The sequence below is a fragment of the Bos grunniens genome, chromosome 29 (genome assembly GCF_055505025.1).
Source record: "Bos grunniens cultivar Pamir isolate PY7600 chromosome 29, Bosgru_T2T1.0, whole genome shotgun sequence".
Taxonomy (NCBI): domain Eukaryota; kingdom Metazoa; phylum Chordata; class Mammalia; order Artiodactyla; family Bovidae; genus Bos; species Bos grunniens.
The window spans coordinates 10,171,136-10,198,948 of NC_141193.1; the positions used below are offsets into that span (position 1 = coordinate 10,171,136).

The window sequence follows — 27,813 nt, forward strand, 5'->3', positions numbered from 1 at the left end:
GTTTCCTCCATTTTGCAGATTGGCCACAGTCTTAGAGATTATTTTAACAAGAAACTAGGTTGGTTGGTTTGGGAAAACTACTGCTTAGGATGGTTTATGCCGGTGAGGAGTTGGGGGTGTGTTCAGGAAATTCCTCAGCTCAAGAAATATTTCCAGTTAATTCCCTGGGAGATAGCTCATCGCCTTGGCATCCCACCCCCATCCCTATTGTCATACGTTTATGAAGTGTGGGTCAGAGGAAAGAAAAAGTACAAGATCCTGGAGTCAGGTATCTAGAAGGCACATAGAAAATTGCACAGTGGGGATTACATTATTTGGGGCAATCTTAGTTCCTTACCTGTAAGATGGGGACAAAAATCTATCTCACACCCAAGTGGACAGGTACTGTGACAATGCTGAAGAGCAGTTTGCTCTTAAACTACTGCTGGATGTGCTGGGAAAACACTATCGATGTAAACTCTTCATCCCAGCAAGGGACCTGATTCCAAGTGGACATACTAGAACATCTACAAGAGGTTGATTAATCATTAATGAAATGCCAGAAATGAATGCCCTTTGCTATTTTCCAGTTCATTATATTACTGTTAGTTTTGCATTTTTGCCATGATCAAAATTCTGCAACATCAATTTTTAGAGTGATAGTATTCTAAATTGTGGTTTTCCTTGGTTCATATGGTAAAGAATTTGCCTGCAGTGTGGGAGTTCCAGGTTCAATTCCTGGAAGATCCCCGGAGAAGGGAATGGCTACCTACTTCCACCAGACCGAGGAGCCTGGAGGGCTATAGTCCATGGGGTCGCAAGGAGTCACACACGACTGAGTGACTAACACACAGACATCCTAAATTGTATTAAGATTATCAAAATAGGATTATATGAGACAACCAGAGCACAGGCTTGGCAGTTTAGTTCAGTTGCTCAGTCGTGTCTGACTGCAACCCCATGGACTGCAGCATGCCAGGCTTCCTTGTCCATCACCAACTCCTGAAGCTTGTTCAAACTCATGTCCATCAAGTCAGTGATGCCATCCAACCATCTCATCCTGTCGTCCCCTTCTACTCCTGCCTTCCTTCTTTCCCAGCATCAGGGTCTTTTCCAAGGAGTCAGTTCTTCGCATCAGGTGGTCAAAGTATTGGAGTTTCAGCTTCAGCATCAGTCCTTCCAATGAGTATTCAGGACTGATTTCCTTTAGGACTGACTGGTTTGATCTTGCAATCCAAGGGACTCTCAAGTCTTTTCCACCACCACAGTTCAAAAGCATCAATTCTTCCTTGCTCGACATTCATTATAGTCCAATTCTTACATCCATACATGACTACTGGAGAAACCATAGCTTTGACTATATGGACCTTTGTCGGCAAAGTAATGTCTCTACTTTTTAATATGCTGTCTAGGCTTGGCAGGGCTGTAGATTTCACTCATTCGTGTAGCAATTATTTATTGAGCTACTGTCACTGCGTGCAGTGGCTGGTGGATGGGTGAGTGAATGAATGTAAGAAAATATGCTCTCAGGGACTGGAGATCAAGGCGGAGGGTCTCAAAGCCACTCCCACGTTACCTTACTTTGCTCCTGACCACCGGCCAGGCACGCTTGACACGCCGGATATGACGTCGCCCACTCCCGTGGTTCCCAGAACTAGGCAATGGGACCGGAAATTACCCAGAGGGAAGGGGGTGTGCAGACTGACCGGAAGTGGGCCCAGACGGGCGCTGCCAGCGCTAGCTCCCAGGAGCCTCTCGAGACGAGCGTGAGGAGGGCGGGACACGGGGCGGGGCCGCTGCAGGGGCGGGGCTTTCAGGCGGGCGGGGGGCGAGAACCCCTTGTCCCCGCCGGACCCCGCCTGCCCCGGCGGCGGCGGCGGCGCGGCCATGAAGCTGAAGCTGAAGAACGTGTTCCTCGCCTACTTCCTGGTGTCGATCGCCGGCCTCCTCTACGCGCTGGTGCAGCTCGGTGAGCGGGGCGGGACGGGGGTGCGGCGAGTCGACCGGAGGGCATCCCTCCGCTGTGCATCCCGCCCTGGGGATGAAGCCCCGCGCAGACCCCATGCATCCAGCTCGGTCCTCCGACAGCCCCTCTGCGGCCCCTGGGCGCACTCCCCTCTCCAGAACGCACCGCGGCTGCCCGCCGCACCTCGGGTGAAATCAGACTCCTTCCCAGAGCCTGCCAGGCCCCGCGTGATCCCGTCGCCTTCTGCCTCTCTAACCCCATTTCCCATCCCTCTCGCTCGCTCTGCTCCAGCCACACTGGCTTCATGACAGTTTCTCGAAAACCCCACGCTCGTTGCTCTAAGCACTAAACCTATCTCTGCTGTAACCTTTTCTCCTAGTTGTTCCCCAGCTGCCTCTTTCTCATCCTTCAGGTCCCGGCTCGCTGACATGTCACCGCCTCACAGAGGCCTTCCTTGACCACCTTAGCTAAAAGTCACTCTTCTTACTCTGGGTCCTCTTTTAAGTCTCCCTCCTATTTGTTTCCTTCATAGTCCTTACCACAGTTTCTAATAATTTTATTAATTTGTTTCTTTGCTTAGTGTCCAGCTCCTCCACTAAACTGAAACCTCCATGAGGGCAGGGACCATGTCTGTGTGGTTTCCTGCTGCAGCCCGGGCACGTAAGGCAGTGCCTCCCAGGAGGAGCATTCAATAAATATTTATCCAGTGATGGAATCAATGAATTTAATGAGTCTTTGGTCACACAGCCAACGGAACAGATTGAACCCTGCCTCTTATGCAGGGATTTAGAGACTGGGCCACTGCATGATTCTCAGGTATTTGAACGACTGCCCTGTTTAGGAGATCAACTTGTTCATTATGCTTCCAGAAGGCAAAATTAGGCCCAGCAGGTAGAAAGGATGGAGGCAGGTGATCAGCTTAACAGACACATGAAAATTGTAATGGATGGAATTGTTAAAGTTGGAGAAGCGCTGCTATTTAAGGCAGCGAGTTCCTCACCACCCTAGGTGTAGAAAAGCTGTTAGAGAAGTTGTAAGGAGAGCCCCGCATTGGTTAGTTGAATGGGAAGGTTAATGGCCCTTTGGGATGCTGAACATCCTGTGGTTCTCTGCCCCCATCCCTGTTTCCTGGGACCAGGCCAGCCATGTGACTGCCTCCCTCCCCTGCGGGCAGCAGCGGAGCAGCTTCGGCAGAAGGATCTGAGGATTTCCCAGCTGCAAGCCGATCTCCGTCGCCCACCCCCTGCCCCTGCCCAGCCCCCTGAACCCGAGGCTCTGCCTACTATCTATGTTGTTACCCCCACCTATGCCAGGTATGGGCTCTGACTCACCCAGGATCTGCCTGGACCAAGAGGCTGGGGTTGATGATGAGTTTCAGGAGGCACTGGGCCAGGGGATGTTCTTCAGGCTAAGGCATTGCCAAAGGTCAGGCTAAATGAACCACATCATTCCTCAGAGATCTTGGGGAAATTGTTTTTTTCTATAGACAATAGACGGGAGGACTTCCCTGGTGGTCTAGTGGTTGAGACTCCGGGCTGCCATCGTGGGGAGTGCGGGTTCAGTCCCTGGTTGGGAGCTCTAGGATCCCGCATGCCATGTGGCATGGCCAAATGTGCCATGAAGTACTGTAAAAAATTCCTGAGAAATTTTAAGATACAACAATAAAGTTTCAAAGAAATTCTGAACTTGAACTTGCCAAGTGAGTTCACTCTGACTCCTTAGGGAACCTTTGGTGAGGAAGTTTGAGAACCCCTTGACTAATGTAAAGTAGAGGACGACTTGGCCATTCAGTCGTATGGTGGTCTAGAAATAGTTACACCAGTTGTTACGTAGTGTGTGTACTCTCTGTCCCACACTGTGCTAAGTGTGTTCCTTTTTTAAAAAAAATAAAATAAAATAAAAGGTAGCTTTATTAGTGATACAAACCAACTGGGGAATGTGGTTTTGAAAGGAGCCAAAAGGGCTTGCTGACATCTGCCTGGAATCAGATGGCTGGCCCACCTAGGCTAGGCATCTTAAGACCCTCCCCTCTCCATGCACACACTGCCAGCCCTGGGGCGGGCAGGCCCATCTGAAGGGCAAATAAACTTAGACTCGGTGATGACCTTGGTTCAATCATTTTGGTCTAAGAAGGCACTGCCCTCTGCCCAGCAATGACAGACATCAGGAGACAGTGTCTATAAGACTCCCCCACCTCAGACTCCGGTTCTGTATTGTCTACAGAACCGGAAATCAAAAGGAGACTTGGACTTCTCTGGTAGTCCAGAGGTTAAGACTGTGCTGCCAACGCAAGGGGCACAGGTTCAGTCCCTGGTTGGGGAACTAAGGTCCCACATGGCATGCAGCATGGCCAAAAACATAAAAATAAATAACAGGGCAGGTGAGGGAATTCCCTGGTGGTCCAGTGGTTAGGCCTCTGCGCTTCCACTTCAGGGGGCACAGGTACCGTCCCTGATTAGGGACCCAAGATCTCACAAGCTGAGCTACTCACCCAAAAAATAACAACAGGGAGTTTGGGTGCTGGTCAGGGAAATGTCGTGAGGGTGTTAGGAGTGGCCCAGAAGAAGACATACGTACCTGCTGGAGTGGGCAAGTGGTGGCCACCCCTTTCCCTCCTGCATCTTTCCCCCTGCAGGTTGGTGCAGAAGGCGGAGCTGGTGCGGCTGTCCCAGACCCTGAGCCTGGTGCCCCGGCTGCACTGGCTGCTGGTGGAGGATGCTGAGGGCCCCACCCCATTGGTCTCGGGGCTGCTGGCTGCCTCTGGCCTCCTCTTCACACACCTGGCGGTCCTCACCCCCAAGGCCCAGCGGCTCCGGGAGGGCGAGCCAGGCTGGGTTCGGCCCCGAGGTGTAGAGCAACGGAACAGGGCCCTGGATTGGCTCCGGAGCGGAGGGGGTGCTGTTGGGGGAGAGAAGGACCCACCCCCACCAGGTACCCAGGGAGTCGTGTACTTTGCTGACGATGACAACACCTACAGCCGGGAACTCTTTGAGGAGGTGAGCACTGGCTTGGGGCTGGGGAAGCAGGCCCGGTGGGACCCGCTTCATCACTGTCCCTGGGTGGGGAGTGGTGGGGCAGAGCGACTCAAGTGGTCCTTGCTCCTCCTCTTCCTCTGGGCCACTTCCTGTCTCTTCTTTTCCGACTTCCGCTAGATGCGCTGGACTCGTGGTGTCTCAGTGTGGCCTGTGGGGCTAGTGGGCGGCCTTCGATTCGAGGGCCCTCGCGTACAGGATGGCCGGGTTGTTGGTTTCCACACGGCCTGGGAGCCCAACAGGCCCTTCCCAGTGGATATGGCAGGATTTGCTATCGCCCTGTCCTTGCTGTTGGCTAAACCCAATGCCCGGTTTGATGCTACTGCTCCTCGGGGCCATCTGGAGAGCAGTCTCCTGAGCCACCTTGTAGATCCCAAGGACCTGGAGCCACGGGCTGCCAACTGCACTCGGGTAAGGGGATGGAGGTAGGCATAGAAACCCGGTTCTGGGATGGACAGGAGATGGGAGAAGTGGAATGAGGCCCTGCGGAGCAGGATCGAGGATGGGTGTTTGAACAAGGAGAGACCCTGCAGAGCTTGCTTACTCTACTGAAGGGGAAGTCAGAGAAGGAAAGTGGTCTCTTGGCACCCCTGAGACAGAGAGAGGGTAAGGGATTAGGCCCCATTTCAGAGGCACTGGTTTCCCTTGTGGCTCAGATAGTAAAGAATCTACCTGCAATGCAGGAGACCTGGGTTCGATCCCTGGGTCGGGAAGATCTCCTGGAGAAGGGAATGGCAACCAGCTCCAGTATTCCAGCCTAGAGAATTCCATGAAAAGAGTATATAGTCCATGGGGTCGCAGAGTTGGAAATGACCGAGCGACTAACACTTTGACTTTCAGAGGCACTAAAGCCTCCCCCTCCCCCTGCCCTTCATACTTGGCAGCCAACATGGTGTGTGTCCAGGAGGTGGGAGGATCCGTTCTATCCTGAGTGCCCCAGAGGCTTGGCTGAGGCTGGGCCTGGCTCTAACTGAAACCTCCCTGGACAGGTTCTGGTGTGGCACACACGGACGGAGAAGCCCAAGATGAAGCAGGAGGAGCAGCTGCAGCGGCAGGGCCGCGGCTCAGACCCAGCTGTCGAGGTGTGATGGTGGCCCTACCCTGCCCACCAGCTCACGAGGCACAGAGCTGTGGGACTGTGCCCCTGGCCCGCCCAGGATGTGGTTTTCCAAGTCCTGACCCCTCAGAGCCAGGAGCGGCCCCTCCACCCCTTCAGCCCCTCCCCTGGCCTGCCATGTGGCACTGCCCACAGGCTAGGGACAAACAGCCCTCCTATTGAGCCAGACTGGCCCTGTCTGGGGCGGAGCAGAAAACAGACAGACTCAGGAGGGAGGGCAGCTGAGTCACTGGGTAACTTATTGGGGCTGGGCATGCACTGGGGGGGCTGGAGGAGCTGGGCTGGATCCTCCCCACCTGAGCATGCTGACCACCCCCCTCCTACCTCCAGAATAAAAACTCAACCTGGCAGGGCCTCTGTGTTCCTTCACTTCCCACGTCAGGTTCTTGCATTTGATTCTTACCAGGGTCAAAACCCTTGGGTCCTGGCTTCTCCATCAGATGGAAATCAGTTCTTTCAGGGCCCCCCACCCCCTTGAAGAGAAAGATCAGGAGCTTCAGTCCAAAAGCTTTATTGAGTGTCCACCAGAAGTAGCCTCCAGGCCTTCCCATGTCATTTCTCCCACCTTGGTTTTGTTCTTTTTCTGTCCCCTGGTGGTTCTGGCCATGGACTAGGCCCTAGGACACCTGGTTTTTTCTCCTACCCCAGTCCAACTCACTGACTATCCTTAACCCTCTAATCCCAGATTCCCCCCTCCCTCACCGGGAGCCTATAAGGAGTTGTGAGCTTTCCAGTCTTGTCCATCCCTCCCCTTCCCCCCACCCCCATCCCCACCTTAAGTTCTAGGCCTCAGGCAGACACTCCTTGGGAGGTTTCTCTTCTGGTGGGGTCTCCCCAGGTGCTGGCCTATGGGGCCCTGCTCCCTGTAGCCAGGCTGTTTTCAGCATGTCTTTCAGCCCAGCAGGAAAGAGGTAGCCCTGGGCCTCTCCCTCCCCATCAATGACTCCTCCGAGCCCCTCCAGTGCTGTCTGCAGGTACCGCAGGCCCAGAAGTACCAGAGTCTGTGGGGGGAAGCAAGAGGCAAGAGGTCAGTAAGGGTCAGCAGTTCCAGGGGTCCCTGGGTTGGAGGCGGTGAGGAGGCCTCAGAACCTCTGCTGACTCACCTGCAGCAGGAAGGTAACAGCCAGCATGTTGCCCAGTGTGCTTGCCAGCCCCTGCAAGTGCCCCAGTAACACCTCGTGGCATCCTTGGGACCAGAGGTTGAGGTTGGGCTGTCGGGGATCAAAGAGGGGGTGGGCGTGGGGGTCTGAGAGCTGGCTTTGCAGGCAAGGTCTGGGTGAGTGGGGATTACAGCAGGAGAAAGGGACCCCATCAATCAGATACAGGCCTTCCACATTGCTCTGGATCCGGCTGCAAAGGGAGGGGCAGGGGTGTTAGGATATCTGGTGATAGAAGCCTGAGGGAGAAGCTGCAGGGTACAGAAGTTGAGAAGGGAGAAACGAGGGAAACATTTACCAACTGCTTTACTATGCCAGGCAGGCATAATTCACTGTTGTAATCGTTACAACAACTCTGTGAGATGGTAGTTTTATCATCTCCAGTTTACAGACACATGGGCCCAGAGCAGTTTGGTACCATGCCCTGGGTCACACAGCTGTTGCCCCATTCCCTCATTCACTATATGAATTACTGCCTATCTGGGTGAGGGGGGGTTTCAAGGAAAGAGAAGGAAGAGGAGAAGGAGGGGAGAAGCAAATCACTCACTCAACCACGTCGGGGTCATTGGGATCCAGGTAACGGTTGCTGACCCACTGGATTCCAAACCAATCCTTGTAGCCATGACGGCCACAGCAGTGGTGCCTCAGCTGCAACTCATCCAACAGCCGTTTGGCTTGACAGCGTCCGGGCACCTCTGTGTCCTTGTAGTGAACCAAGGCAGACCCCAGGCCCTCCTCCAGGCCCGTGTCCAGAGTCCCAGGTAAAGCCAGGGCTAGTCCCAGGGCAAGGACCAGGAGACCCCCACCCCCCGCTGTGCCAGCCACCAGCAGCGGGCCTAGGACCCCTCGCCAGGGAGGGTATTGTTCTGCATCCAGACTGGCCCGGCTAGCTCCTGAACCCACCAGTCCTGTGCCCAGAGCCACTGCACTGGCCGCCAAGGCAACCTGGGGCAGGGCAGAGAACGGGCAAGAAGGAGCCAAGAAGGTACCAAGGTGCCACAGCTGGACCAGGAGGTGCCCGCTACAGAGGAGGGTGAGGCCACCGACCAGCACGAGCAGCCAGGAGAGAAGCCAGAGCCCCTGCGCCAGACGGATGCGGGGCTGGAGGGGCAGGACCAGGGGCAGCACCGGCGCCATCTCCCATCTCTGCCCGAGGGACAGCAGAGCTGTCAGGGGATGGGGTTGGCCGTGGCAGGATGCTGCGTCAGCCCGGCCGGGCTTGAGCTGGGCTAATGCCACCCTGACCCCAATACCCTGGGCATCCTCCGCCACAGCCTTAATAACCCGCCGCCCGGGTCCTCAGCCAGTCCCAGTTCGGGATGCTTCGGCTTTGCCCCTGAGAGAAAGCCCCGCCCCCGGGCAAAGGGCCGATTTCGTGACCCCGCCTCTGCCCCCTCGCGGAAGTGGGGAGGGGCTGGTCGGTTCTGCCCCCGAGAAGCAAGGGGCTGGGGGCGGAGACCTCGGGCCCCGCGCTCTTTCCCGGGTCCCCGGGGAGTCCGAGGGCCAGGATCGCGGAAGGGCCCGGAGGGCGGTGGCCCGAGGGGACCTGTGGGAGGGAGGGGTCAGAGGGTTGGCCCCGCCCCCGTACCGAGCCGCCAGGCCCGGACAGGGAGGGGTTACCAGGCGGCCCGGCCCCCCCTCCTCGTCCCGCCCCCCCTCCCGCGCTTCCTGGCGGCTCCGCGTCCGGGGCCTGTTTGTGCTGCGGCGTTGGGGCCCGGGACGGCCCCGCCACCCCACCCCCGGGAGCCGAGAGCGGCCCGGGGAGAGTCCGAGGCCCCGGCGAGCCCCAGAGCCTGCGGCCCCCTCCCCACAGCGCCCCCTCCAGGCCCTTTGCCCGCGCACGACAGCGCCCCCGGGGGGGTGGCTCGGCTCCCTCGCGCGCGCGCCCCGGGGTGCTTCCCCTTCCCCTCTCCCTTGCCATGGCCCCCGCGGCTTAGACGCCTCCTCCTCCGCCGCCGCCGCTCGGAGCAAGCCGGGGGCCGGATGGACGGGGCCGGGGGGCCCGGTGAGTACGGGGCGGGGCGGGCGGCGTGCCCCTTCCCGGAGCGCCGGCCAGTCTGGCGCTGCCATTGCCCGACGGCTGTCCCGGGCGTCCCCGCGTGCTCCTTGCCCCCGGGGGCTCCGAGCATCCTTCACTGTTCTCAGGCCGCTCCCCCTAGTTACTTGGGTCCTCCAACTGTCATTTCGGACTTCGACAATGCCATCCTGCCCCCCGTATTACTCTGGGCCCCTCCAAAGTTTCCGAACCTCCTGTGTTACCCTGGGCTTCTTTCCCTGCTTTGGTGGGTCTTTTTACTCCTGACCTCCTCTGTTACCCTGGAACCTGCGCTGGGACCTCTGCTCTCCGCTGCTAACCCTCTCCTGTCACTCCGGACCTCTTCTCTTCTGAGTCCTCAGGATGACTGTCCTCTGAGTCCCCTACTTCTCTCCTGGTGCTCCCTCGCAGTTTCTCTGCCTTCCCTGGAGTCCTACGGTTACTCTGGGCTGGGCCCTGTCGTCCCTCATGCGCCTCCGTCTGTGGTTCCCACGTTCCTCGGCAGAACTCCATATTTTCCCCCTGGTACTCCATGGTACTCACTGTCTTTGCGGAGGCTGGGACAGGCAGCAGGAAGGGACCTCTGCCAGGTTCCTCGCCTGCCCTGCCAGAAGGAGGCCCTTGATCCTTTTCCCACCGTCTCCTCCCCTCTGGGAGCGCTTCCAAGCCTGGAGTTGCTTGGAGTGGGCAGTCCTATTGGACAGATGCAAAGTTAGGGGGAGAGAGAATCCCCTCAAGCCTTTCCCCAGGTGTGTGTCGGGGGCGGGGGGGTGACATGCTGACGGCTTCTTGCCCCTTTCCCAGGTGAGGGCCCGGCTCAGGAGGCCCTGCAGTCCTTGAGCCGGCGGCTTCAGGTGCAGGAGAAGGAGATGGAGCTGGTGAAGGCAGCCTTGGCAGAAGCTCTTCGCCTGCTGCGGCTGCAGGCACCCTCCACCTCCCTGCAGGACCCTGGCACCCTGGGCCCTCCAAGGGACAGGTATGCATGTGGTCACTCCCTCCTCCTCCTCGATGGGGCCTCTAGGGCCATCAGGTTGATGCACTGTCTCCCCATCAGCCCCGCAGCGCCCCCAGGACTGCCACCCACGTGCAGCCCCTCCTTGGTGAGCCGAGGCACCCAGACGGAAGCAGAGATGGAGGTGGAATCATCCCCTGGCCCCCCTGGGCTGAGCAACGGGCCCCCAGCCCCTCCGGGGGGCAGTGAAGAACCTAGCGGGACCCAGTCTGAAGGAGGGGGCAGCAGCAGCAGTGGCACGGGCTCCCCTGGCCCCCCAGGGATCCTCAGGCTGGCTCAGCCCCCGCAGCGCACTGACACGTAAGTCTCCTGTGGTCGAGGCTGGGAGGGGAGGGTGGATAGGGGAGCCCCAGCGGCAGGAATGACGTTCACCTGCTCACTGTGCTCTGCCCAGGCCACGGAGAAATTCTTCCTCCTCATCACCCTCAGAGCGGCCTCGCCAGAAACTCTCCCGGAAGGCAGCTTCCTCGGCCAACCTGTTATTGCGGTCAGGGAGCACAGAGAGGTGGGCGAGGCTCCCCCCGCCCGCCCCGCCCCCAACCCCCTCACCCCAGGCTCAGGTTCTTGACTTTCCACATCCCTCACCTGGCTTCCCTGGGTGGGGTGGGGGGCCTCATTGCCCAACAGGAAGAAAGGAACAAGCGCTCCTGGGGCGCCTGCTGTGTACCCAGCACTGTGCCAACCCCTCGACCTCCTCCATCTCATTCAGTCCCCACGACATCCTTGGGGGGTAGGTGGTCTCATGCTGTTCATTGGCCAGGTGAGGAAGCAGGCTCAGAGAGGGTAAGTCATTTGCCTGGGATCACACAGCTAGAGCCAGGATTTCAACCAAACTCTTCCTGACTCCAGTTGCCCCTGCCCTCTCCACCATATCACAGCATCCCTTTCAAGTTCCCAAGAGGGTTTTCCAAAAGTATTCATGGTTTCCATGGGTGACTCTCCTCAGATTCCAGCTCTCTTCCCCAACCACAGCCTACTACGCTTTAGAGAGCAAGGGGGAAATCCCAGTGGATTGTCTCAGAGTGTGTACAGGCTCCAGGACACCTGAGTGTTTATTCTCACCCTATCCTTGGCCTCTCTTTTATTCTCGGAAGAGAGGTTGTCAGCTTATTATCCTCTAACGACAGTGATCTCTGGAATTCGCCTTTCACTTTCCCCTTGAGAGATAAGGACTTTCCTGCTGACCTCTCAGATCCCCAAGAGGCACGGCTGTGGACCTTCTAGAGTCACTATGGGCCCATTTTACAGATGGAGAAATGAAAAGGTTGATAGGCAGAGGCCTGGTGGTCTGGAAGAAAGTGTCACCGCACACTACCTCTTACAGCGGTGCTTGGCCCCTTTAGTCTCGGTCTTCTCACACCTTACATGGAGCCCATCTACTCCAGAGCCCTCACTGCTCACGATACAAACTTAGAGTGTGCAGAGGTGACTGTGATCTCTAGGGTGATCTCCTTTCTTGTGTCCTGCCCCTCCTCAGTTCTGTCTTGGGACCCGACTGCAGTCCCTGTGCTTTTCTCTCTGCCCAACAGCCGTGGGGGAAAAGACCCCCTCTCCAGCCCCGGCGGTCCTGGCTCTCGGAGGAGCAATTACAATTTAGGTATGTCCAGAGGGATCTGGAAGAACTTGGATGATGGGGTTGGGGCTACAGCCCCAGGAACTGTTGGGGGGGAGCTGTGAGGTATGGTGGTTGGAGCTCTGCCCTGACTTTCCTAGAAGGGAAGCTGCAGGACGGTGGTTGACACCTGCTCGTTTTCACTGTAGAAGGCATCTCAGTGAAGATGTTCCTCCGAGGCCGCCCCATTACCATGTACATCCCGTCTGGCATCCGCAGCCTGGAGGAGCTGCCCAGCGGCCCACCCCCGGAGACCCTCAGCCTTGACTGGGTGTATCCTGCTCCCTTCAACCCCCTGGCAACCACCCTTCCCATCATGAACCCTCCCCACCCCCTGCTTTTTTACGATTTCCTCCTGGGTCTGCAAGGAGAGGGGGACCTCCCCATCTATCCTCTGCCAGTGGCGCTGCTGGCTGGAGCTCTGTCTTTCTCCTCTTTTCCTCACTGTGCCCTTGATCCAACCCTTTCCTTGACCATGATCCCCACTCCAGGTATGGGTACCGGGGTCGTGACTCCCGCTCTAATCTGTTTGTGCTGCGCTCTGGGGAGGTGGTCTACTTTATCGCCTGTGTGGTGGTGCTGTACCGGCCTGGGGGAGGCCCCGGGGGCCCTGGAGGTGGTGGCCAGAGACATTACCGGGGGCACACGGACTGTGTTCGATGGTGAGGGTCCGAGGGCTGGGGAGTGGGCAGCTCAGGTTTGGGGAGAGTGGGCTTGGCAGAAAGAGGGTCTTGGGTGGATGTGGAGAAGCAGGAGAGGAGAGTGGACTTGCTGCTCTGCAGGCCCAGGGACGGTGTCCTGGGTGGTCTTGAGAGACCGACCCCCTTCCCTAGAGTGTCTCCTCCCCCACTTAGCCTGGCTGTTCACCCTGATGGTGTGCGTGTAGCCTCAGGACAGACAGCCGGCGTGGATAAAGATGGAAAGGTAAGGCCACAGTCAAACACCAGGGTGAGATCCTGGCCCGGCCCTCCTTCACACCCCTGACTCCTTCTCCTCCACCAGCCCCTGCAGCCTGTGGTTCACGTCTGGGACTCCGAGACGCTGCTGAAGCTGCAGGAGATCGGACTGGGGGCCTTCGAGCGGGGTGTGGGGGCCCTGGCCTTTTCAGTTGTGGTGAGCTGGCCCTGGTGCCTCGAGGCCCTCATTTCCTTGTCTGGGAACCCCCTTCTTGTACTTCACCAGGAAGCCTCAGAAGTCCTGGCCTTCCCAAGCCCTGCCCAACTGGTTCTCCTAAGAGACACGTGGCCCCTTCTGCTCTCTCAGCCTGTCATAGCGCCCCTCGCCTCATTTAGACCCTGAACCCCCTGACTGCCAGGCCTCACTCAGCCCCTCTGGTGTGTCCTCTGGCCTCAGGATCAGGGCGCTTTCCTCTGTGTGGTGGATGATTCCAACGAGCACATGCTGTCGGTGTGGGACTGCAGCCGGGGCACGAAGCTGGCTGAGATCAAGGTGAGGTGTTCAGGGGGCCTGGCGGGGCGCCGGGCAGGGTTGGGTGCAGAGAGCTCCAAACTTCCCAAACACGAAATCTCCCTTCTGGCTAAGTCCCCTGGAGCAAGCCTCCTAGCCTCTCTGAGGCTGTAAAGTGGGGACCACAGACATTCTGACCTCATGAGGGACAACGTGTAAGGCATTAGCGAGTGACAGAGAGTGGCGCTCTTAGGGGACCAGGGCCTTGGAGGAAGGGTTGTCCTGAGGGTTCTGGCCCTCAGTAGACCAGTTGTCAGGGTGCCAACTGAAGACAGTCTGGTAGAATGAAGGTATACAGGGCTTGGGGTGGCTGAATCTAGTATCTTCCCTTCAGAGTACAAATGACTCAGTCCTCGCCGTTGGCTTCAACCCTCGTGACAGCAGCAGCATCGTCACCAGTGGGAAATCCCACGTCCACTTCTGGAACTGGAATGGTGGAACAGGGGTTCCTGGGAACGGGACCCTCACAAGGAAACAGGGTGTCTTTGGGGTGAGGCGTGGATGGGTGCGGGATGCGGGGGAAGGCAGGGTGCAGATGAAAGCATTGGTCTGAGTACTATAGACCCTAATGCTACCCAACTCCCAGTGGCCCCTTAACTTGTAGTCTTTGCCCTACCCTTTGACCTCTGCTCTCTGCTTGCCTCGCCCCTAGAAATACAAGAAGCCCAAGTTTATCCCCTGCTTTGTGTTCCTCCCCGATGGAGACATTCTCACTGGGGACTCAGAGGGGAACATCCTCACCTGGGGGCGGAGCCTCTCAGATTCCAGGACCCCAGGAAGGGGTGGGGCCAAAGGTACGATATGATGGGGGTGGCATCCTGGAAGGCTAGTTCCCCAGAGGGTCTGTGAAGACAGAGGAGAGGATTTCCCATTCTTTTACCTGAGGAGTTGATGGGTTCTGTCAGAGGGTGGGGCTCTCTAGGCAGCCAGAATAGAAGGGTGGTGGGCAGCATGGCAAAGGGAGGAGGCTGGGGCTTTGGAGTCTGCCAGGTTCTGGGCTCACCTCTAGTTCTGGCCTTTAGGAAGTTACCTCACTTCTTTGAACCTTGGTTGTTCAGTCTGTAAATTGGGGAGAAGAGCCAAGGATCAGAGACAGCATTCAGCGGGCACTCAGCAACTGGGAGTTATTACTGTATTGTGACCGCCTAGGCTGCTCTTGTTCCCTCCTTCCCTGCACCCTACAAGCATGACCACCTGGACTTTGCCAACAGAGACCTATGGGATTGTGGCCCAGGCCCACGCTCATGAAGGTTCCATCTTCGCCCTGTGTCTCCGGCGGGACGGGACTGTGCTGAGTGGTGGTGGGCGGGACCGCCGGCTGGTCCAGTGGGGGCCCGGGTTGGTGGCCCTTCAGGAGGCGGAGGTGACGGCTGGCCTGGGGTCAAGGGAAGGAGGGGGACAAGGAATGGACAGGGGGCCCCTGACGTTCTGTACCCCCTGCAGATTCCTGAACACTTTGGGGCCGTGCGGGCCATTGCAGAGGGGCCTGGCTCTGAGCTGCTGGTGGGCACCACGAAGAATGCGTTGCTGCGGGGAGATCTGGCCCAGGGCTTCTCCCCTGTAATCCAGGTTTGGGGGGGCCAAGGGTTTGGGGAGCAGGGAGGGAAGAGCTGTGGGGGAGGGGCAGAGATGACAGCCGTGCTCCGCTCCAGGGTCACACGGATGAGCTCTGGGGGCTCTGCACACATCCCTTCCAGAACCGTTTCCTCACCTGTGGCCATGACCGGCAGCTCTGCCTCTGGGACGGGGAGGGCCATGCGCTGGCCTGGAGCATCGACCTCAAGGTAGAGAGCTCTGTGTCCCCGGATCCTCGCTGTCACACCCACCGTGACTTCTGTGGCCACCACTCCTTCCCCAACATCCGCTTCCCTTTTGCTCCCAAAGGCAGCCACCTTGCACTGGTATGACTGTACTGGCTGCTAAAATATTTATTCTTCTGTACTGATGGTGCCAGTGTCCCTGAGTACCATCCGCCCCCCAACCCCTAGACCTCGTGAGTGGGCAACTAATGGTTAATCTCCCGCACAGCTAGGGGTATCAGTTCTGGTGGCTAAGTGTTTTGAGTAGCACCTCTGTTTAGGCTCTAGAGGCAGCCTGCCTCCCATCCCAGGTCTCCTGTGCCTCTCCTTGGAAGGAGGGGAGGCTTTGCCATTGTTATCAAGATGACAAGGTATCCATCTTAGTTCCCTCACTCGAAAGGCATCTTCTTGAATTCACCTTCTCCCCTCTCCCAGGAGACTGGTCTCTGTGCTGACTTCCACCCCAGTGGGGCAGTTGTGGCCGTAGGACTGAACACAGGGAGGTGAGAGGGAGCCAGAACTCCTGGGAGGGGAAAGTAGGAGGTATGGGAAGGGTTTCTGGTAATGGGGGGCAGTGGAGGACTGTGATCGCTGCCTGTTCAGGAGCCCCACCTGCACCCTCCCACTCCTCAGTGCTTTTCCCTGCAGCCTGGGTCTCCCTTGCTCTCCTGTGGCAGCTGTCGTCACACCCTCCCCCATCTACTCCCCCTCCTCTGGGAGTGGAGGAGGTGGCAGCTCCAGATAGAGGAGCAGGGGGGATGGGCGGGGCATAGGGGAAACTAACACAGGGAAGTGACAAGCTTACAGAATCCACAGAGCCCTGTCTTTGGGCCCTTGGACTCCTTTTCGGAAGGTATCAGGAGCCCCTCAGCTTTTATCTGCCCTTAGCCCCTTTCCACTTACCAGCATATAAATGCAATGACAACCTCCCTGTCTGTATCATAGCCTTTCTTTTGGTGTCTCTGAGGCTCTCTGACTTGCCAACCCGCACCCTGCTCGGGACAGGTATCCTCACACCTGTTTTCCACTTCCTTCCCTTCCAGGTGGCTGGTTTTGGATACAGAGACCAGAGAGATTGTGTCTGACATCACCGATGGCAATGAGCAGCTATCAGTGGTCCGGTACAGCCCAGGTGGGAGCCACCTCCACCCCGGACCTAGACTCATCCCTGGTCCTTCCCTCTCTGAGTGACTGTCTTTGTAGATGGGTTGTACCTGGCCATCGGTTCCCATGACAACATGATCTACATCTATAGCGTTTCCAGTGATGGTGCCAAGTCCAGCCGTTTTGGCCGCTGTGTGGTGAGGAAGCTGGGGTGGAGGGTGGGGCATTGCCATAGCAGGTAAACTAATACCCTTCTGGGGGTGGGGGTGGGAAATGGTGGCTGCATTTTTAGTCTCTTGACCCTTGCTCCCAGGGTCACTCCAGCTTCATCACTCACCTTGACTGGTCCAAGGATGGGAACTTCATCATGTCCAATTCTGGGGACTATGAGATCCTTTACTGTGAGTGACAGTAGGGGAGGGCATGAGGAGAGGGGAATTGGGGTGGGTTTTATTTATGTGTGTGGGCTCTTGGTTGGGAGGGGATGAAGGAAATGTGAGGGAGCTCCCAGTAGAGGGGCTGAAAATGTGTTTATACACAATAGGACAGAAAAACCACACACACAGTTTAACACCATGTTTTATTCCCACCAGGCCTTAAGAGAGTTGAAAAATGTACTAGGAAAAAGATTGTTCTGGAAAAGTTTCTCAGGACAGGTGTGGAGGGGTTGACTTAAATCTAGAGAGGAGAACTTCAGATGGGAACTCAGGAAGCACAAGGGGCTGGGTTTTGCCCTGGGCTGAGGGCTACCACTCTGACCAGATCACATGCCATGGCCTCAAGCCAGTCTTTCCAATTTGGCCTCCCATGTTATCCTCCCCACGGAGGACTGGGTGAGAACTGAGCTGGGTGGGCTCCCTCTCCCCAGGGGACGTGGCTGGAGGCTGTAAGCTGCTGAGGAATCGCTATGAGAGCCGAGACCGGGAGTGGGCCACTTACACCTGCGTGCTGGGCTTCCATGTCTACGGTGAGAAGGGGCACAGGGCCGTGGAAACTTGCGTGAGTGTGGGGGGACAAGGTGCAGCCCGCCTGGGGCTCGGAATACTGGACATGTGTAGGGGGTGGACGTCAAGAAACTGGCAGATCCAGCCCAAGAGGCCTCCCCCACCCCCGCCCCACCGGCCCTCGGGACTGGGAAGGATTGCCTGGAACGTGGTGGGTGGGTGGCCGAGCTGCCTGAGCTAGGGGGAAAATGGTGCAGCTCTGGACCGGGGGTGGGGGCGGGGAGGTCGGGCTGAGGCCGGCTGCTGTGATAGGCGTGTGGCCAGATGGCTCGGATGGAACTGACATCAACTCCCTGTGCCGCTCCCACAACGAGCGCGTCGTGGCCGTTGCCGACGACTTCTGCAAAGTGCACCTCTTCCAGTACCCGTGCGCGCACGCCAAGGTGAGGCCCCCCCGGGCCTCCGGGGCAGGGCGGGCGGCCGGGGTCCCGCGGCCGCTGCAGCTCCATCTTCTTTCCGGCCCAGGCGCCGAGCCTCGTGTACGGTGGTCACGGCAGCCACGTGACCAGCGTCCGGTTCACGCACGACGACTCGCACCTCATCTCGCTGGGCGGCAAGGACGCCAGCATCTTCCAGTGGCGAGTGTTGGGCGCTGGGGGCACGGGGCCGGTGCCCACCACGCCCTCTCGAACCCCCTCCCTGTCCCCTGCCTCCTCTCTTGACGTCTGACCCACCGGCCCTGCAGTGTGGCCCTGCCCCACCCACCCAAATCCCCCAGGACCGGGGCGACCCTGTCCTCGACTTCGAGACATTCCCAAATGTGCATTTCCTTGGAGGGGGCGAACGGCACCCCTGCACACACTGTATAGACCCGCTGGCTGAGCCGGGCAGCCCCAGCCTGGGCCCTGACTCCCGCTGCCTGCTGAGGGGCAATAAACCAAAAGCAAAGTCGCCTCCCGGTCCTTTTGTGGGGCGCGCCTGGGCGCCTCGGGGCTTTATGGGGGTGGGGAGGAAGGCAAAGGGGAATGCGGAAAAGGTGAGGGAGGGTGGACTTTTTATGCAAATAACAGGCGAAGCCTCTTGCAAATAACTGCGAGGTTCTAAGGCGCTACGAGTTTTTCCGCGGCCGCAGGAGTTAAGCCCAACTCCTCTCCCCGCCCTCGGAGGCGGGGCCGAGCCGCCGCGGAAATAGCCGAGTGCTGGGCCGCGGTTGCCCGGAGGGAGCCGAACTTCTTCCGGAAGTAGCCGAGCTTTGCGGTCTTGCTCTCCGACCGGAGCCGAGTGCTGGGCCTTGTTCTCCGGATCCGCCGAAGGTGTTCCGGAAGGAGGCGAACCCCGAGGCGGGCCGGCAAGTCTTCGCGGCGGCCCTCAGAGTCCAACGTCTGGTGGGACTCGGCGAGGGCGGGGGTAGCTGCAGCCCGCCTCCGGTCCGGCGAGATCCGAGCTCGTTCCGGAAGAAGCCGAGCGGACCGGCGCCGGTCTCGGCGTCCCGGGCGTGAGCCTATAGAGGCGGCGGCGACAGCGCGGGCCGGGATGAGCCGCGACGGCTGAGGCTGCGGAGGCGCCGGCTGCGCGGGCCCGACTGAGACTTCTGCGAAGCGCCGGCCCCGCGTTCAGGGCTTCGCTTCGAGTCCTGCCCTCGGGAGCCTTCCGGACCCCTTTGTGCGGCCGGAGGCGGCGGCGGGAACGGCCATGGCGGCCAACATGTACCGAGTGGGAGGTGAGTACCGGGCGTTAGGGGCTTCGGGGCTTGGGGCGGGAGAGGTTGGGCGCTGGGGTCAGAAAGGCTCGGCTCCCCGCGGCGCGGGGAACCGCGTCTAGGGCGGCGTGGTCCAGAGCGCGGACCGGAACCGGAACCGGGAGCATGGGGAGCGAGAGCGCGGGGATCGCGACGCGGCCGGGCTCCAAGACTCCCGGGGAGGCTGCGGGCGGCCCGACGTCACTCTCAGGGCAGCGTCTGGGCCGCCGGGGTCGTAAAGCGGGATTGCGAAAGTGGTTCCAAAGGGGCTGACAGGGCAGGCAGGGGGCGCGAAAGGCCGGGGCGACTGCTTGGCCACCAACGGGGGAGCGGCCGGGAGGTTTCCTCTTCCCAGGCGTTATTGTGCGCCTCGGTTCGCAAAGGTGGGGGCCCTGTACAAAGTGAACAATTGCTCTCTTGACCGAGACTGGGATGCAACTCCATCGCTGAGTTGTGGGGACCGCTGAGCAGGGGAACCCCCTGCTTCTCTTGTCTCCTCCTTAAGGCTCACTTTTGAGCGGAGGATCTGATTTAAGAACTGGGTGATTAGGGTTGGAGGGTGGAACGTCTCTCCATTATTTTCTGCTAGTCTGTACACTTGCGCATTTCAGCGTCCTCTGTACCTAGACCCTTATCTCCTTTTGGTCTACTCAGGCCTCCTTTCGCTCCTCCCACTCTGGTGCTGGACTCTCCCATCTACTCCTCTGATCTTCCCGGTTCTTCCCCACCCCCTCCTACAGATTACGTCTATTTTGAGAACTCCTCCAGCAATCCTTACCTGGTTAGAAGGATTGAAGAGCTCAACAAGGTGAGTGGAGCAGAGGCCCGCCACTCCCCCCTACCCCCCAACCTCCGTCTTCTTTTTTCAGAGATCTGTAACTTCAGGTGAATGAGAGACAGAGATAACACAAACCCTGTCCTAAGTACCCATGCATATTCATTCATTCATTTATTCCACGCATTCAGGAAAGGCTATTAAGAGCTTAGTGGGAACTTTACTGTTCTGTTTTTTGGGGGGCCGAGGAAAGGGATTTGGAAGTCTGTCCTTAAATGTGAATCTCTTGATTCATAATTTGAGTTTTTCTTACATTCTTTAGAAACTTGTTCACTGATGTTAGTCTCTTCTTTATGCATTTCCACTTTCAAATGATTAGTTTTCAACACCGATTTTTCTCTCCTTAGACTGCAAATGGAAACGTGGAGGCAAAGGTTGTGTGCCTCTTCCGGCGAAGGGACATTTCTAGTAGCCTCAACAGCCTGGCTGATAGTAATGCCAGTGAGTGTCTTTGTCCCCACCCCCGGTTTCCCTGTCTCCCACTGCCCATGATCTGAAGCCTGGGCATGTCCCTGCAGGTGTTCTCTTGTAGCATGCCCAAGGCAGGGGTGTGAGTTTGGGGGTGGGAAGTGCCTGGTCTGCAGAGGGAGGCCTGTTTTTACATGTTGGTTTAGAAGCAAGGTGGAAAGGCCATGATAAGGAAAGCCAGAATTTGGCTTGTGTGTGAGTTGTATATTTGTGAATTTGCCTTTGTGAATGGTGTATGTAAAAGAGATGATAGTATTTAAATCGGGGATGAGGAAGCACTTTAGAGAAGCAGACCTCTAGGGGGACAGTTTCGGTTATATTGGGATGATAGGTGGTGACTGTGAAGAGAAGAGACTGTACTGAGAAGCGTGCATAATAGGAAAGCAGGTTTTTGGTGTGATCATGAGGTGGTAAGGCTACACTGATGGGAGAAAATAGGAAGCCAGGAACATTTTCTTGCGCTTTTCCTCTATTCTCACCTCGCCTAGCTTCTCTCACCTAGCCCTGTACTCCATTTTACATCTTTCCCTTTTCTTTTCACCCTATCCTGCTTCTCTTGATGCTTTCATCTTTTTAGATACATAGCTTTCTGTTTTCTTTAGTTTCTTTTTCCTTTCCTGCTTTGGCTTTCTTTCCCCTTTCTCTTGTTCTTCCTTTCTAAATTATTTTCCTTATTTTGGGCTTCTTTGAGCATTGGGCGTGAAGGGGTTAACGAGGACTTGGGCCGACCAAGTTCTCTGGCTCTCTGGGGTTTCCAACCCTGTCTGGCAGGGGCTGACCTTGGTCTTGTCCAATCGGAAAGGCTGTGGGGGGTGTGGTCCCCCTTGCCTTAGCACAGGGTTTCCGGAGCACACAGGCAAGGGGTGGAGCCTACTGCACACCCCTACCCCCCCCCCCCCCCCCTTCTCCTTGAGGTTGGGAACAATGCACCAATGAGCCTGGGCCTGTGGCTCTTCTGCCCCCTCCCTGTTTGGTTGGCACCCAACCAAGTTAACCCTTTCCACTAAGGTTTCAGGGCAAGTTGCAGCTCCTTGGGGGGGAAGGTGTTGGCACTGGCTTGAGAGGTACTGTCCTTGAGAGCCCCCCAAACAAACTATTATTAGCAAGTAGAAAACAAGAGAGTTAGGGTTGCATGTGATGTTTAAGAGCAGAGTCTCCTGAAATTTGCAGAGGAACTGGTAAACACAATTTTGTGTGATGCTTTTATTTATTTATTTATCTTCACTGAATTTCTGGACCCCAGGCTAGTTTAGCAAGAGACAAGTGTGATATTCTCGCTGGGCCTGGTGTGGGCAGATGTGTGCTATATGAGTGGTATCTGAGCATTGGCACCTGGGTTTGCTGTGTGTTTGTGTGGCAGCCTTTGTACTCTCAGCATGTGTGTGTTCAGTGTGTCTGACTCTTTGTGGCCCCATGAACGTAGCCTGCCAGCTTCTCTGTCCACGGGATTTCCCAAGCAAGACTACTGGGAGCAGGTTGCCATTTCCTTCTCCAGGGTATCTTCCCCACCCAGGGATCCAACCCCGTCTCCTGCATTGATTGGCAGGCAGATTCTTTACCCCTGAGTCACCTGGGAAGCTCTTGTACCCTGAGCAGCTCTTCCTTAAGAGCACTCATTAGTGATGAACAGTTGGGAGCACCTGTGATGGCAACGGGAGGGCTAAGAGGTCAGGGTGGTGTGGTAAGGATATGGAAGGCAGGTCCCTGAGGAATGTGAGGAAAACATTAAATATTTTCCCTGGCTTAGAGTTTTTAAGGTGGCTTCTTTCTGAATTAGTTTCTGACTTGCTTTCTTCCTCCTAAATCTCCCAGGGGAGTTTGAGGAGGAATCGAAGCAGCCAGGGGTGTCAGAACAGCAGCGACATCAACTGAAGCACCGAGAGCTTTTTCTTTCTCGGCAATTCGAATCATTGCCAGCCACCCACATAAGGTATGGGGCAGTCAGGGCCACTTGGCTTGCATGTACTTATTTAGAAGGTGGAGAGGAGGGGCTGGTGTGCAGGAGATGCCGCGCAGAGGAAATGAGCTCACCCAGGGTTTTCTGACTTCTCTCCTGTAGGGGGAAATGCAGTGTGACCCTCTTGAATGAGACAGATATCTTGAGCCAGTACCTGGAAAAGGAGGTGAGAAAGAAGTGTTGGGAGAAGAGGGAGGGAAGTGGGTATTGCCCCGAAAGGCAGGAAGAAAGTCTGACTGGGATGAGGTACAGGTTGACAGGCTGCCTGTCTTGGGAACTCTGGATAACCCCCATGCCCCCTGCCTATGAGGACTGCTACCCTGCTTACCTTCTCTCTTTCTGTCTCCAGGACTGCTTTTTTTACTCACTGGTGTTTGACCCTATGCAGAAGACACTTCTAGCTGATCAGGGAGAGATCCGAGTTGGTTGCAAATACCAAGCTGAGATCCCAGATCGCCTGGCAGAGGGTATGAAGCAGGAGAGACTGGGTTATGACCACTGGGATGTCTTAAGATCAAAGTCTCTGAGTGGTGGGCCTTGGCTTTGTGTGGTGCACAGTCTGCGTGGCTCTGTGTTAACAACCCGGGCAGAATGGGACCTTAGGAACCTGAAGGGGGCAGACGGGCACACTGGGAAGAGAAGTCTGAGAGTTAAGATGGCTAATAGCGTCCAAGGAGAAGATGAGGTGTTATTGTGTCAAGGTACCTATTTTTCTCCTGGATGATACCACTTCCCCACTCCCCAGGAGAATCTGATAATCGGAACCAACAGAAGATGGAGATGAAAGTCTGGGATCCAGACAACCCTCTCACAGACCGGCAGATTGATCAGTTTCTCGTGGTGGCCCGGTGAGGGGTGGGTGGATGGGGAAGATGGGCTGTGGGCGGTGTGGACATAGTTCTGAGTCATGTTCTGAAGAGATGGACTTTAATTATTTTTGGCCTGGGTGTTGTCCTTTTTTATCCACCCCCCCCTCCCACCCGCCTCATCTGGCTTCGTTCCTCAGCCCACTCGAACTTTCTTCTTTCCCTGACTTCTCACTCTGTCCTTTAGAGCTGTGGGGACCTTTGCAAGAGCCCTAGATTGCAGCAGTTCCATTCGGCAGCCAAGCCTGCACATGAGTGCAGCCGCTGCCTCCCGAGATATCACCCTGGTGAGCAAGAGTTGGTGGGTAGTTGGGTGGGCTGTGTTTTGTGGGGACCTGCAGAGCCTCGGAACTCTGCAGGGAGGAGGTTATCTCTGAGGTGGGGGGAGTACTTAAAGAGCAGCAGGGGAGTGGTGCTGAGAGTTTTAGGTCATCAGCATTGCTTCCCACCTTTTCTGTAGTTTCATGCAATGGATACGTTGCAGAGGAATGGCTATGATCTGGCTAAGGCCATGTCAACCCTGGTGCCCCAGGGCGGGCCAGTGTTGTGTCGGGATGAGATGGAGGAATGGTCAGCCTCAGAGGCTATGCTGTTTGAAGAGGCCCTGGAGAAGTATGGGAAGGATTTCAATGATATTCGCCAGGACTTTGTAAGTTGCTGGAGCTAGGAGGAGAGGTGGAAGAGGTGGCAGATGAGGGAACCAGGCTCTGGGGCCAGATCCCAGCTCACCCTTCTTCTCTCTGTCTCTTCAGCTACCCTGGAAGTCACTGGCCAGCATAGTTCAGTTTTATTACATGTGGAAAACCACAGACCGGTACATTCAACAGGTAAGGTCTGGGCTGGGGAGGCTGGACCAGAGGCCCCCTGCTCACCTCTGCTTTTGAAGTTGATGACACCCCCCACCCCCAGCTGAGATGCTCTGATCCTTTTTTTCTTTTTCTCCTTCCCGCAGAAAAGATTGAAAGCTGCTGAAGCAGACAGCAAACTAAAACAAGTCTACATCCCTACCTAGTAAGTATGATGGGTAGGGTGTGTTTCCTCTCTCTGCCCGTAACCTGTGCTTTTCTAAGTGATGGGGGGTGCACAGGAGACAGGGGCAAATTATTATGGGGACAAAGTGGAAGTCTTTCCTTGACCAGTTCCTGGTTTCTCTCCCATTAGCACCAAACCAAACCCTAACCAGATAATCTCTGTGGGCTCAAAACCTGGCATGAATGGGGCTGGATTCCAAAAGGGCCTGACTTGTGAGAGTTGCCACAGTGAGTTCCAGAGGGGGATAAGGGATGCCGGGGGTGAGTGGGGTGTTTGCCTGAGAGGCTCAAGTGGCATTTACCTCCTGACTGTTCCCTCCACTCCATGCTCCCACAGCCACACAGTCTGCCCAGTGGTACGCCTGGGGCCCGCCCAACATGCAGTGCCGCCTCTGTGCTTCCTGTTGGATCTACTGGAAGAAGTACGGGGGACTGAAGACCCCAACTCAGCTTGAGGGGGCTGCTCGGGGCACCACAGTAAGGATGGATGAGGAGCAGGTTGGGGAGAGCAGTAAGCTAATTGATGTGAGCTTTAGGCGAAGGCCAGAACACCCAGCTCCAGTAAGGTGATGGCTTGACTGCGGGTGGTGGAGGTCGGACTTGGTGTAGTGGTTGGGGAGCCAGGTGGTCAGGACAGCAACAAAGAAATCAGGTGGAATAAACCCTCTGCTGGCAGTGGAAGAAGGGAGCCTTGGTGACTGACTGTTTTCCCTTTATCCTCTGTCCTTCCAGGAGCCACACTCGAGGGGTCATTTGTCTAGACCAGAAGCCCAAGGTCTCTCCCCCTACACAACCAGCGCCAACCGGGCCAAGCTGCTGGCTAAGAACAGGCAAACATTCCTGCTCCAGACCACAAAGCTGACCCGTCTTGCCAGACGCATGTGCAGGGACCTGTTACAGCCAAGGAGGGCTGCCCGACGACCCTACGCCCCTATCAATGCCAACGCCATCAAGGCAGAGTGTAAGGGCAGGAGTGCTGGGCTGGTGGCAGGTTCGGGTTGCTGTGGCCAGAGACCAGGGTTTTCTCTGGGTGTTTAATGACAGCAGGGGTAGTAGGCTGCAAGGGCTTGTTAGGAGATTAGACATGGTTCCTTGGGACTTCCTGGTGGTGCAGGGGTTAAGACTCCATGCTCCCAATGCAGGGGGTGCAGGTTCAGTTCCTGGTTAGGGAACTAAGATCCTGCATGCTGCACAGTGTGACGAAAACCAAAAGACTTGGCTCCCGGCCCCCGAGGAGACCTGAATAGTGACGCACCTTCAGAAGCTTTCATCTTTGTTCTCCAGGCTCCATTAGACTTCCTAAGGCTGCCAAGACTCCACTGAAGATTCACCCTCTGGTGCGGCTGCCCCTGGCAACTATCGTCAAAGATCTGGGTAAGGGATGGGGAGCTAGATGACTCAGGGTGGGTTTAGGATGGGGAGCCGCTAGGTGGTGTCTGGCTTTTATTAAAGACCTTTCTCTTCCCCTGCTTTTTTCTTTCTCACTGAGTCCAGAGAGGGTTAGTCTTAACTGTACTTTTCTAGGATAAAAATGTTCTTCTCATAAGCTATCCAGTATAATTACATACTGATTGATGGAAGAACATGTTTATATATGACTTTTGAAATACTGCTAATTACTTGTCAGACCCCTCTCCCATCACTACTTTCGGGTAGTCATAGAGAAAGTGTGAACGTTCTCCATGGTTTCTTTTAATTTTTTTCTGACAGTGGCCCAGGCACCTCTGAAACCAAAAACACCTCGGGGTACCAAGACACCGATCAACAGAAATCAGCTGACCCAGAACCGGGGACTGGGGGGCATCATGGTGAAACGGGCCTATGAGACTGTGAGTGAGCCAAGTGGAGTTGGGTGGGCTTTTATAGCTTTTATATCTGATGGGTGTCTGGGAGTCCCCTCTCTCACTGTGTTGCCCCACCTTTTTCCAGATGGCAGGAGTTCCTTTCTCTGCCAATGGAAGGCCTCTGGCCTCAGGGATTCGCTCAAGCTCACAGCCAGCAGCCAAGCGTCAGAAACTCAACCCAGCTGATGCACCTAATCCTGTGGTGTTTGTAGCCACAAAAGATACCAGGTAGGGAGCCCTCCATGGGAGGGGCCGAGAGGTCAACAACCCAGATGGGTGGGTATGGGAAAGGAAATAGGAGGATCTGAGCAAGAGCAGCTCCCCGAGACTGGGTTGCAGGGAGGGGGGATGCTGGGAAAAGATGGGCTGGAAGGTGGCATTGTAGTAGAATGTGGAGCTTCACCTTGATGGTCTTTGGTTTTTTTGCTGCCTCTTCTCTTGCCGGCCAGAGCCCTGCGGAAGGCTCTGACCCACCTGGAAATGCGGAGAGCTGCCCGCAGGCCCAATTTGCCCTTGAAGGTGAAGCCGCCGCTGATGGCAGTGCGGCCCCCAGTCCCTCTTCCTCCTTCGTCACATCCTGCCAGCACCAATGAGCCCATTGTCCTGGAAGATTGAGCACCTGTGGGGAAGGGAGGTGGGCTGAAAGCTAGAGGGTGGGTGCACAGGGCACCTAGCCTCCCTTCCCTCTAGTATCAAAGGGAATGAGGAGTGAAGGAGGGAGGGAGCAAATGAGTGTGTCCTTGGAGGGGCCGGGCGCCCTCTGGTGTTAGCACTTGGAGGCTTGTCCCCTTCTAATGCCTCTCCATGCCTGGTGGTGGAGGGCAGACTGCAGGAACTTGGCTCATTGTGGAAACCTAGCCTGTTTTGGGGGGTAGGAACCACAGTTGTCTTGGACAGTTTGGGGGGGAGGGTTTTTTAATTTTTTAAAAATTTTGCCTCCCTTTGTGAAAGGGGATAGGGAAGGGGAAGAATAAACAGATACCAGGTGGTGGTATCTGGTTGGGGGAGGGGGGCGTGCACTGCCATGACTGCCATGTCTTTTTTTTTTTTTTCCTAATTGGGGGTTTCTCTTGCTGTCCGGTGTCCGGACTTTCCTAATTGGAGTTTGAGGCCCCTAAGCTGGTATCAATCCCAGCCTATGCTCGCTCTTTCCTTCCCTCCCCTTGTCCCCTCTGCCTTTTGTACGCCAGTTCTCAGAAATAAAGACCTTTTGTCTGTTTTTTTAACCTCGGATTCTGTAATTGGTTCTTATAGTAACAAATAAAAAGCTGTTTTCTTCAGCTCCTCCTGGCTCAGCTATTCTCTGCTGTGTGTGTGGTGGCTTCTGTAGGAGGAGGTGTTTGTGTGTGTCTGGTGGCTTCTATAGGAAGGTGTGTGTGTGGTGGCTTCTGTAGGAGGGGGTGTTTGTGTGTGTCTGGTGGCTTCTATAGGAAGGTGTGTGTGTGGTGGCTTCTATAGGACGGGGTGTGTGTGTGTTGGGGTGTGTGTCTTGGATTGGGAAAATAAAGGACAAAGCACAATAGAGAAGGTGCAGATGGGGCTTGCTCTGGGAACAGCTTTACGTGCTATGTAGCCTGGACAGGTGGCTTGGTCCCGTTATTGCTTTCCTGTGGAGTCCAGACTGCTCCCCAGCTGCCTACAGTACTGCAGCCCAAGCACCATCTTGGCCCAGCTTCATTAAAACAGTTGCGATGTGCTGGTTCTCCGAATTGACTAGTGGATTCCATAGAGGGAGGGGGTGTGCATGTGTGTCTAGTTTCTTCTTTATTTTCCAACTCTTACTCCCCCTTTTCTTTTTACTGAAGGAATTCTGGGAGTTGCTAGAGGCCAGAGCAGGATGTATACCACTT

At 56.3% G+C, this 27,813-nt stretch overlaps 4 protein-coding genes across 11 annotated transcripts; 3 read left to right on the top strand and 1 right to left on the bottom strand.

Annotated features, from left to right (window-relative positions):
- Window positions 1-826: 826 nt before the first annotated feature.
- Window positions 827-6,442, top strand: B3GAT3 (beta-1,3-glucuronyltransferase 3). Of its 2 annotated transcripts, XM_086383495.1 has the most exons (5): window positions 1,775-1,948; window positions 3,084-3,258; window positions 4,581-4,941; window positions 5,098-5,388; window positions 5,967-6,442. In XM_086383495.1, the coding sequence occupies exons 1-5, from the start codon at window positions 1,867-1,869 to the stop codon at window positions 6,063-6,065; spliced, it is 1,008 nt and encodes a 335-aa protein (XP_086239621.1). In that variant the 5' UTR covers window positions 1,775-1,866; the 3' UTR covers window positions 6,066-6,442. The 2 variants fall into 2 exon arrangements, with proteins under 2 accessions (XP_086239620.1, XP_086239621.1); XM_086383494.1 differs by lacking the exon at window positions 3,084-3,258 and having other exon boundaries at window positions 827-1,948.
- Window positions 6,443-6,589: 147 nt separating this feature from the next.
- On the bottom strand, window positions 6,590-9,932 carry ROM1 (retinal outer segment membrane protein 1). Of its 2 annotated transcripts, XM_086383498.1 has the most exons (4): window positions 9,830-9,932; window positions 7,799-8,797; window positions 7,198-7,444; window positions 6,590-7,095 (listed from the first exon to the last, which is right to left on the bottom strand). In XM_086383498.1, the coding sequence occupies exons 2-4, from the start codon at window positions 8,386-8,388 to the stop codon at window positions 6,877-6,879; spliced, it is 1,056 nt and encodes a 351-aa protein (XP_086239624.1). In that variant the 5' UTR covers window positions 8,389-8,797; window positions 9,830-9,932; the 3' UTR covers window positions 6,590-6,876. The 2 variants fall into 2 exon arrangements, with proteins under 2 accessions (XP_086239624.1, XP_086239623.1); XM_086383497.1 differs by lacking the exon at window positions 9,830-9,932 and having other exon boundaries at window positions 7,799-8,810.
- EML3 (EMAP like 3) lies at window positions 8,948-18,175 on the top strand. 6 transcript variants are annotated; one of them, XM_086383486.1, is made up of 23 exons: window positions 8,948-9,256; window positions 10,091-10,262; window positions 10,341-10,598; window positions 10,693-10,803; window positions 10,926-11,058; window positions 11,828-11,895; window positions 12,060-12,183; window positions 12,402-12,572; window positions 12,765-12,834; window positions 12,913-13,023; window positions 13,264-13,359; window positions 13,712-13,867; window positions 14,030-14,171; window positions 14,589-14,740; window positions 14,821-14,946; window positions 15,030-15,161; window positions 15,612-15,679; window positions 16,220-16,308; window positions 16,380-16,477; window positions 16,594-16,681; window positions 17,149-17,247; window positions 17,537-17,667; window positions 17,750-18,175. In XM_086383486.1, the coding sequence occupies exons 7-23, from the start codon at window positions 12,077-12,079 to the stop codon at window positions 17,951-17,953; spliced, it is 2,040 nt and encodes a 679-aa protein (XP_086239612.1). In that variant the 5' UTR covers window positions 8,948-9,256; window positions 10,091-10,262; window positions 10,341-10,598; window positions 10,693-10,803; window positions 10,926-11,058; window positions 11,828-11,895; window positions 12,060-12,076; the 3' UTR covers window positions 17,954-18,175. The 6 variants fall into 6 exon arrangements, 3 of the variants coding, with proteins under 3 accessions (XP_086239612.1, XP_086239611.1, XP_086239614.1); XR_015157493.1 differs by lacking the exon at window positions 10,926-11,058 and having other exon boundaries at window positions 16,380-16,518; XM_086383485.1 differs by lacking the exon at window positions 10,926-11,058.
- A 364-nt stretch (window positions 18,176-18,539) lies between these two features.
- On the top strand, window positions 18,540-27,243 carry MTA2 (metastasis associated 1 family member 2). The gene is made up of 18 exons (XM_086383491.1): window positions 18,540-18,944; window positions 19,703-19,770; window positions 20,145-20,238; window positions 22,078-22,195; window positions 22,325-22,388; window positions 22,572-22,689; window positions 22,968-23,070; window positions 23,276-23,375; window positions 23,549-23,737; window positions 23,841-23,915; window positions 24,041-24,099; window positions 24,250-24,347; window positions 24,457-24,596; window positions 24,852-25,080; window positions 25,404-25,493; window positions 25,830-25,948; window positions 26,049-26,191; window positions 26,413-27,243. The coding sequence occupies exons 1-18, from the start codon at window positions 18,917-18,919 to the stop codon at window positions 26,576-26,578; spliced, it is 2,001 nt and encodes a 666-aa protein (XP_086239617.1). The 5' UTR covers window positions 18,540-18,916; the 3' UTR covers window positions 26,579-27,243.
- Window positions 27,244-27,813: the final 570 nt, after the last annotated feature.

Coding starts and splice junctions, on each gene's coding strand:
- B3GAT3 (XM_086383494.1), top strand. CDS start 1,641: ATGGGACCGGAAATTACCCAGAGGGAAGGGGGTGTGCAGACTGACCGG. Junction 1,949..4,580: donor CTACGCGCTGGTGCAGCTCG/GTGAGCGGGGCG, acceptor TTCCCCCTGCAG/GTTGGTGCAGAAGGCGGAGC. Junction 4,942..5,097: donor GCCGGGAACTCTTTGAGGAG/GTGAGCACTGGC, acceptor GACTTCCGCTAG/ATGCGCTGGACTCGTGGTGT.
- ROM1 (XM_086383498.1), bottom strand. CDS start 8,388: ATGGCGCCGGTGCTGCCCCTGGTCCTGCCCCTCCAGCCCCGCATCCGT. Junction 7,445..7,798: donor AATGACCCCGACGTGGTTGA/GTGAGTGATTTG, acceptor CTCCCTTTGCAG/CCGGATCCAGAGCAATGTGG. Junction 7,096..7,197: donor CTGTTACCTTCCTGCTGCAG/GTGAGTCAGCAG, acceptor TTCCCCCCACAG/ACTCTGGTACTTCTGGGCCT.
- EML3 (XM_086383485.1), top strand. CDS start 9,235: ATGGACGGGGCCGGGGGGCCCG. Junction 11,896..12,059: donor GAGGAGCAATTACAATTTAG/GTATGTCCAGAG, acceptor TTTTCACTGTAG/AAGGCATCTCAGTGAAGATG. Junction 13,360..13,711: donor CGAAGCTGGCTGAGATCAAG/GTGAGGTGTTCA, acceptor TCTTCCCTTCAG/AGTACAAATGACTCAGTCCT.
- MTA2 (XM_086383491.1), top strand. CDS start 18,917: ATGGCGGCCAACATGTACCGAGTGGGAG. Junction 22,389..22,571: donor GCCAGTACCTGGAAAAGGAG/GTGAGAAAGAAG, acceptor TTCTGTCTCCAG/GACTGCTTTTTTTACTCACT. Junction 23,071..23,275: donor CAGTTTCTCGTGGTGGCCCG/GTGAGGGGTGGG, acceptor TCTGTCCTTTAG/AGCTGTGGGGACCTTTGCAA.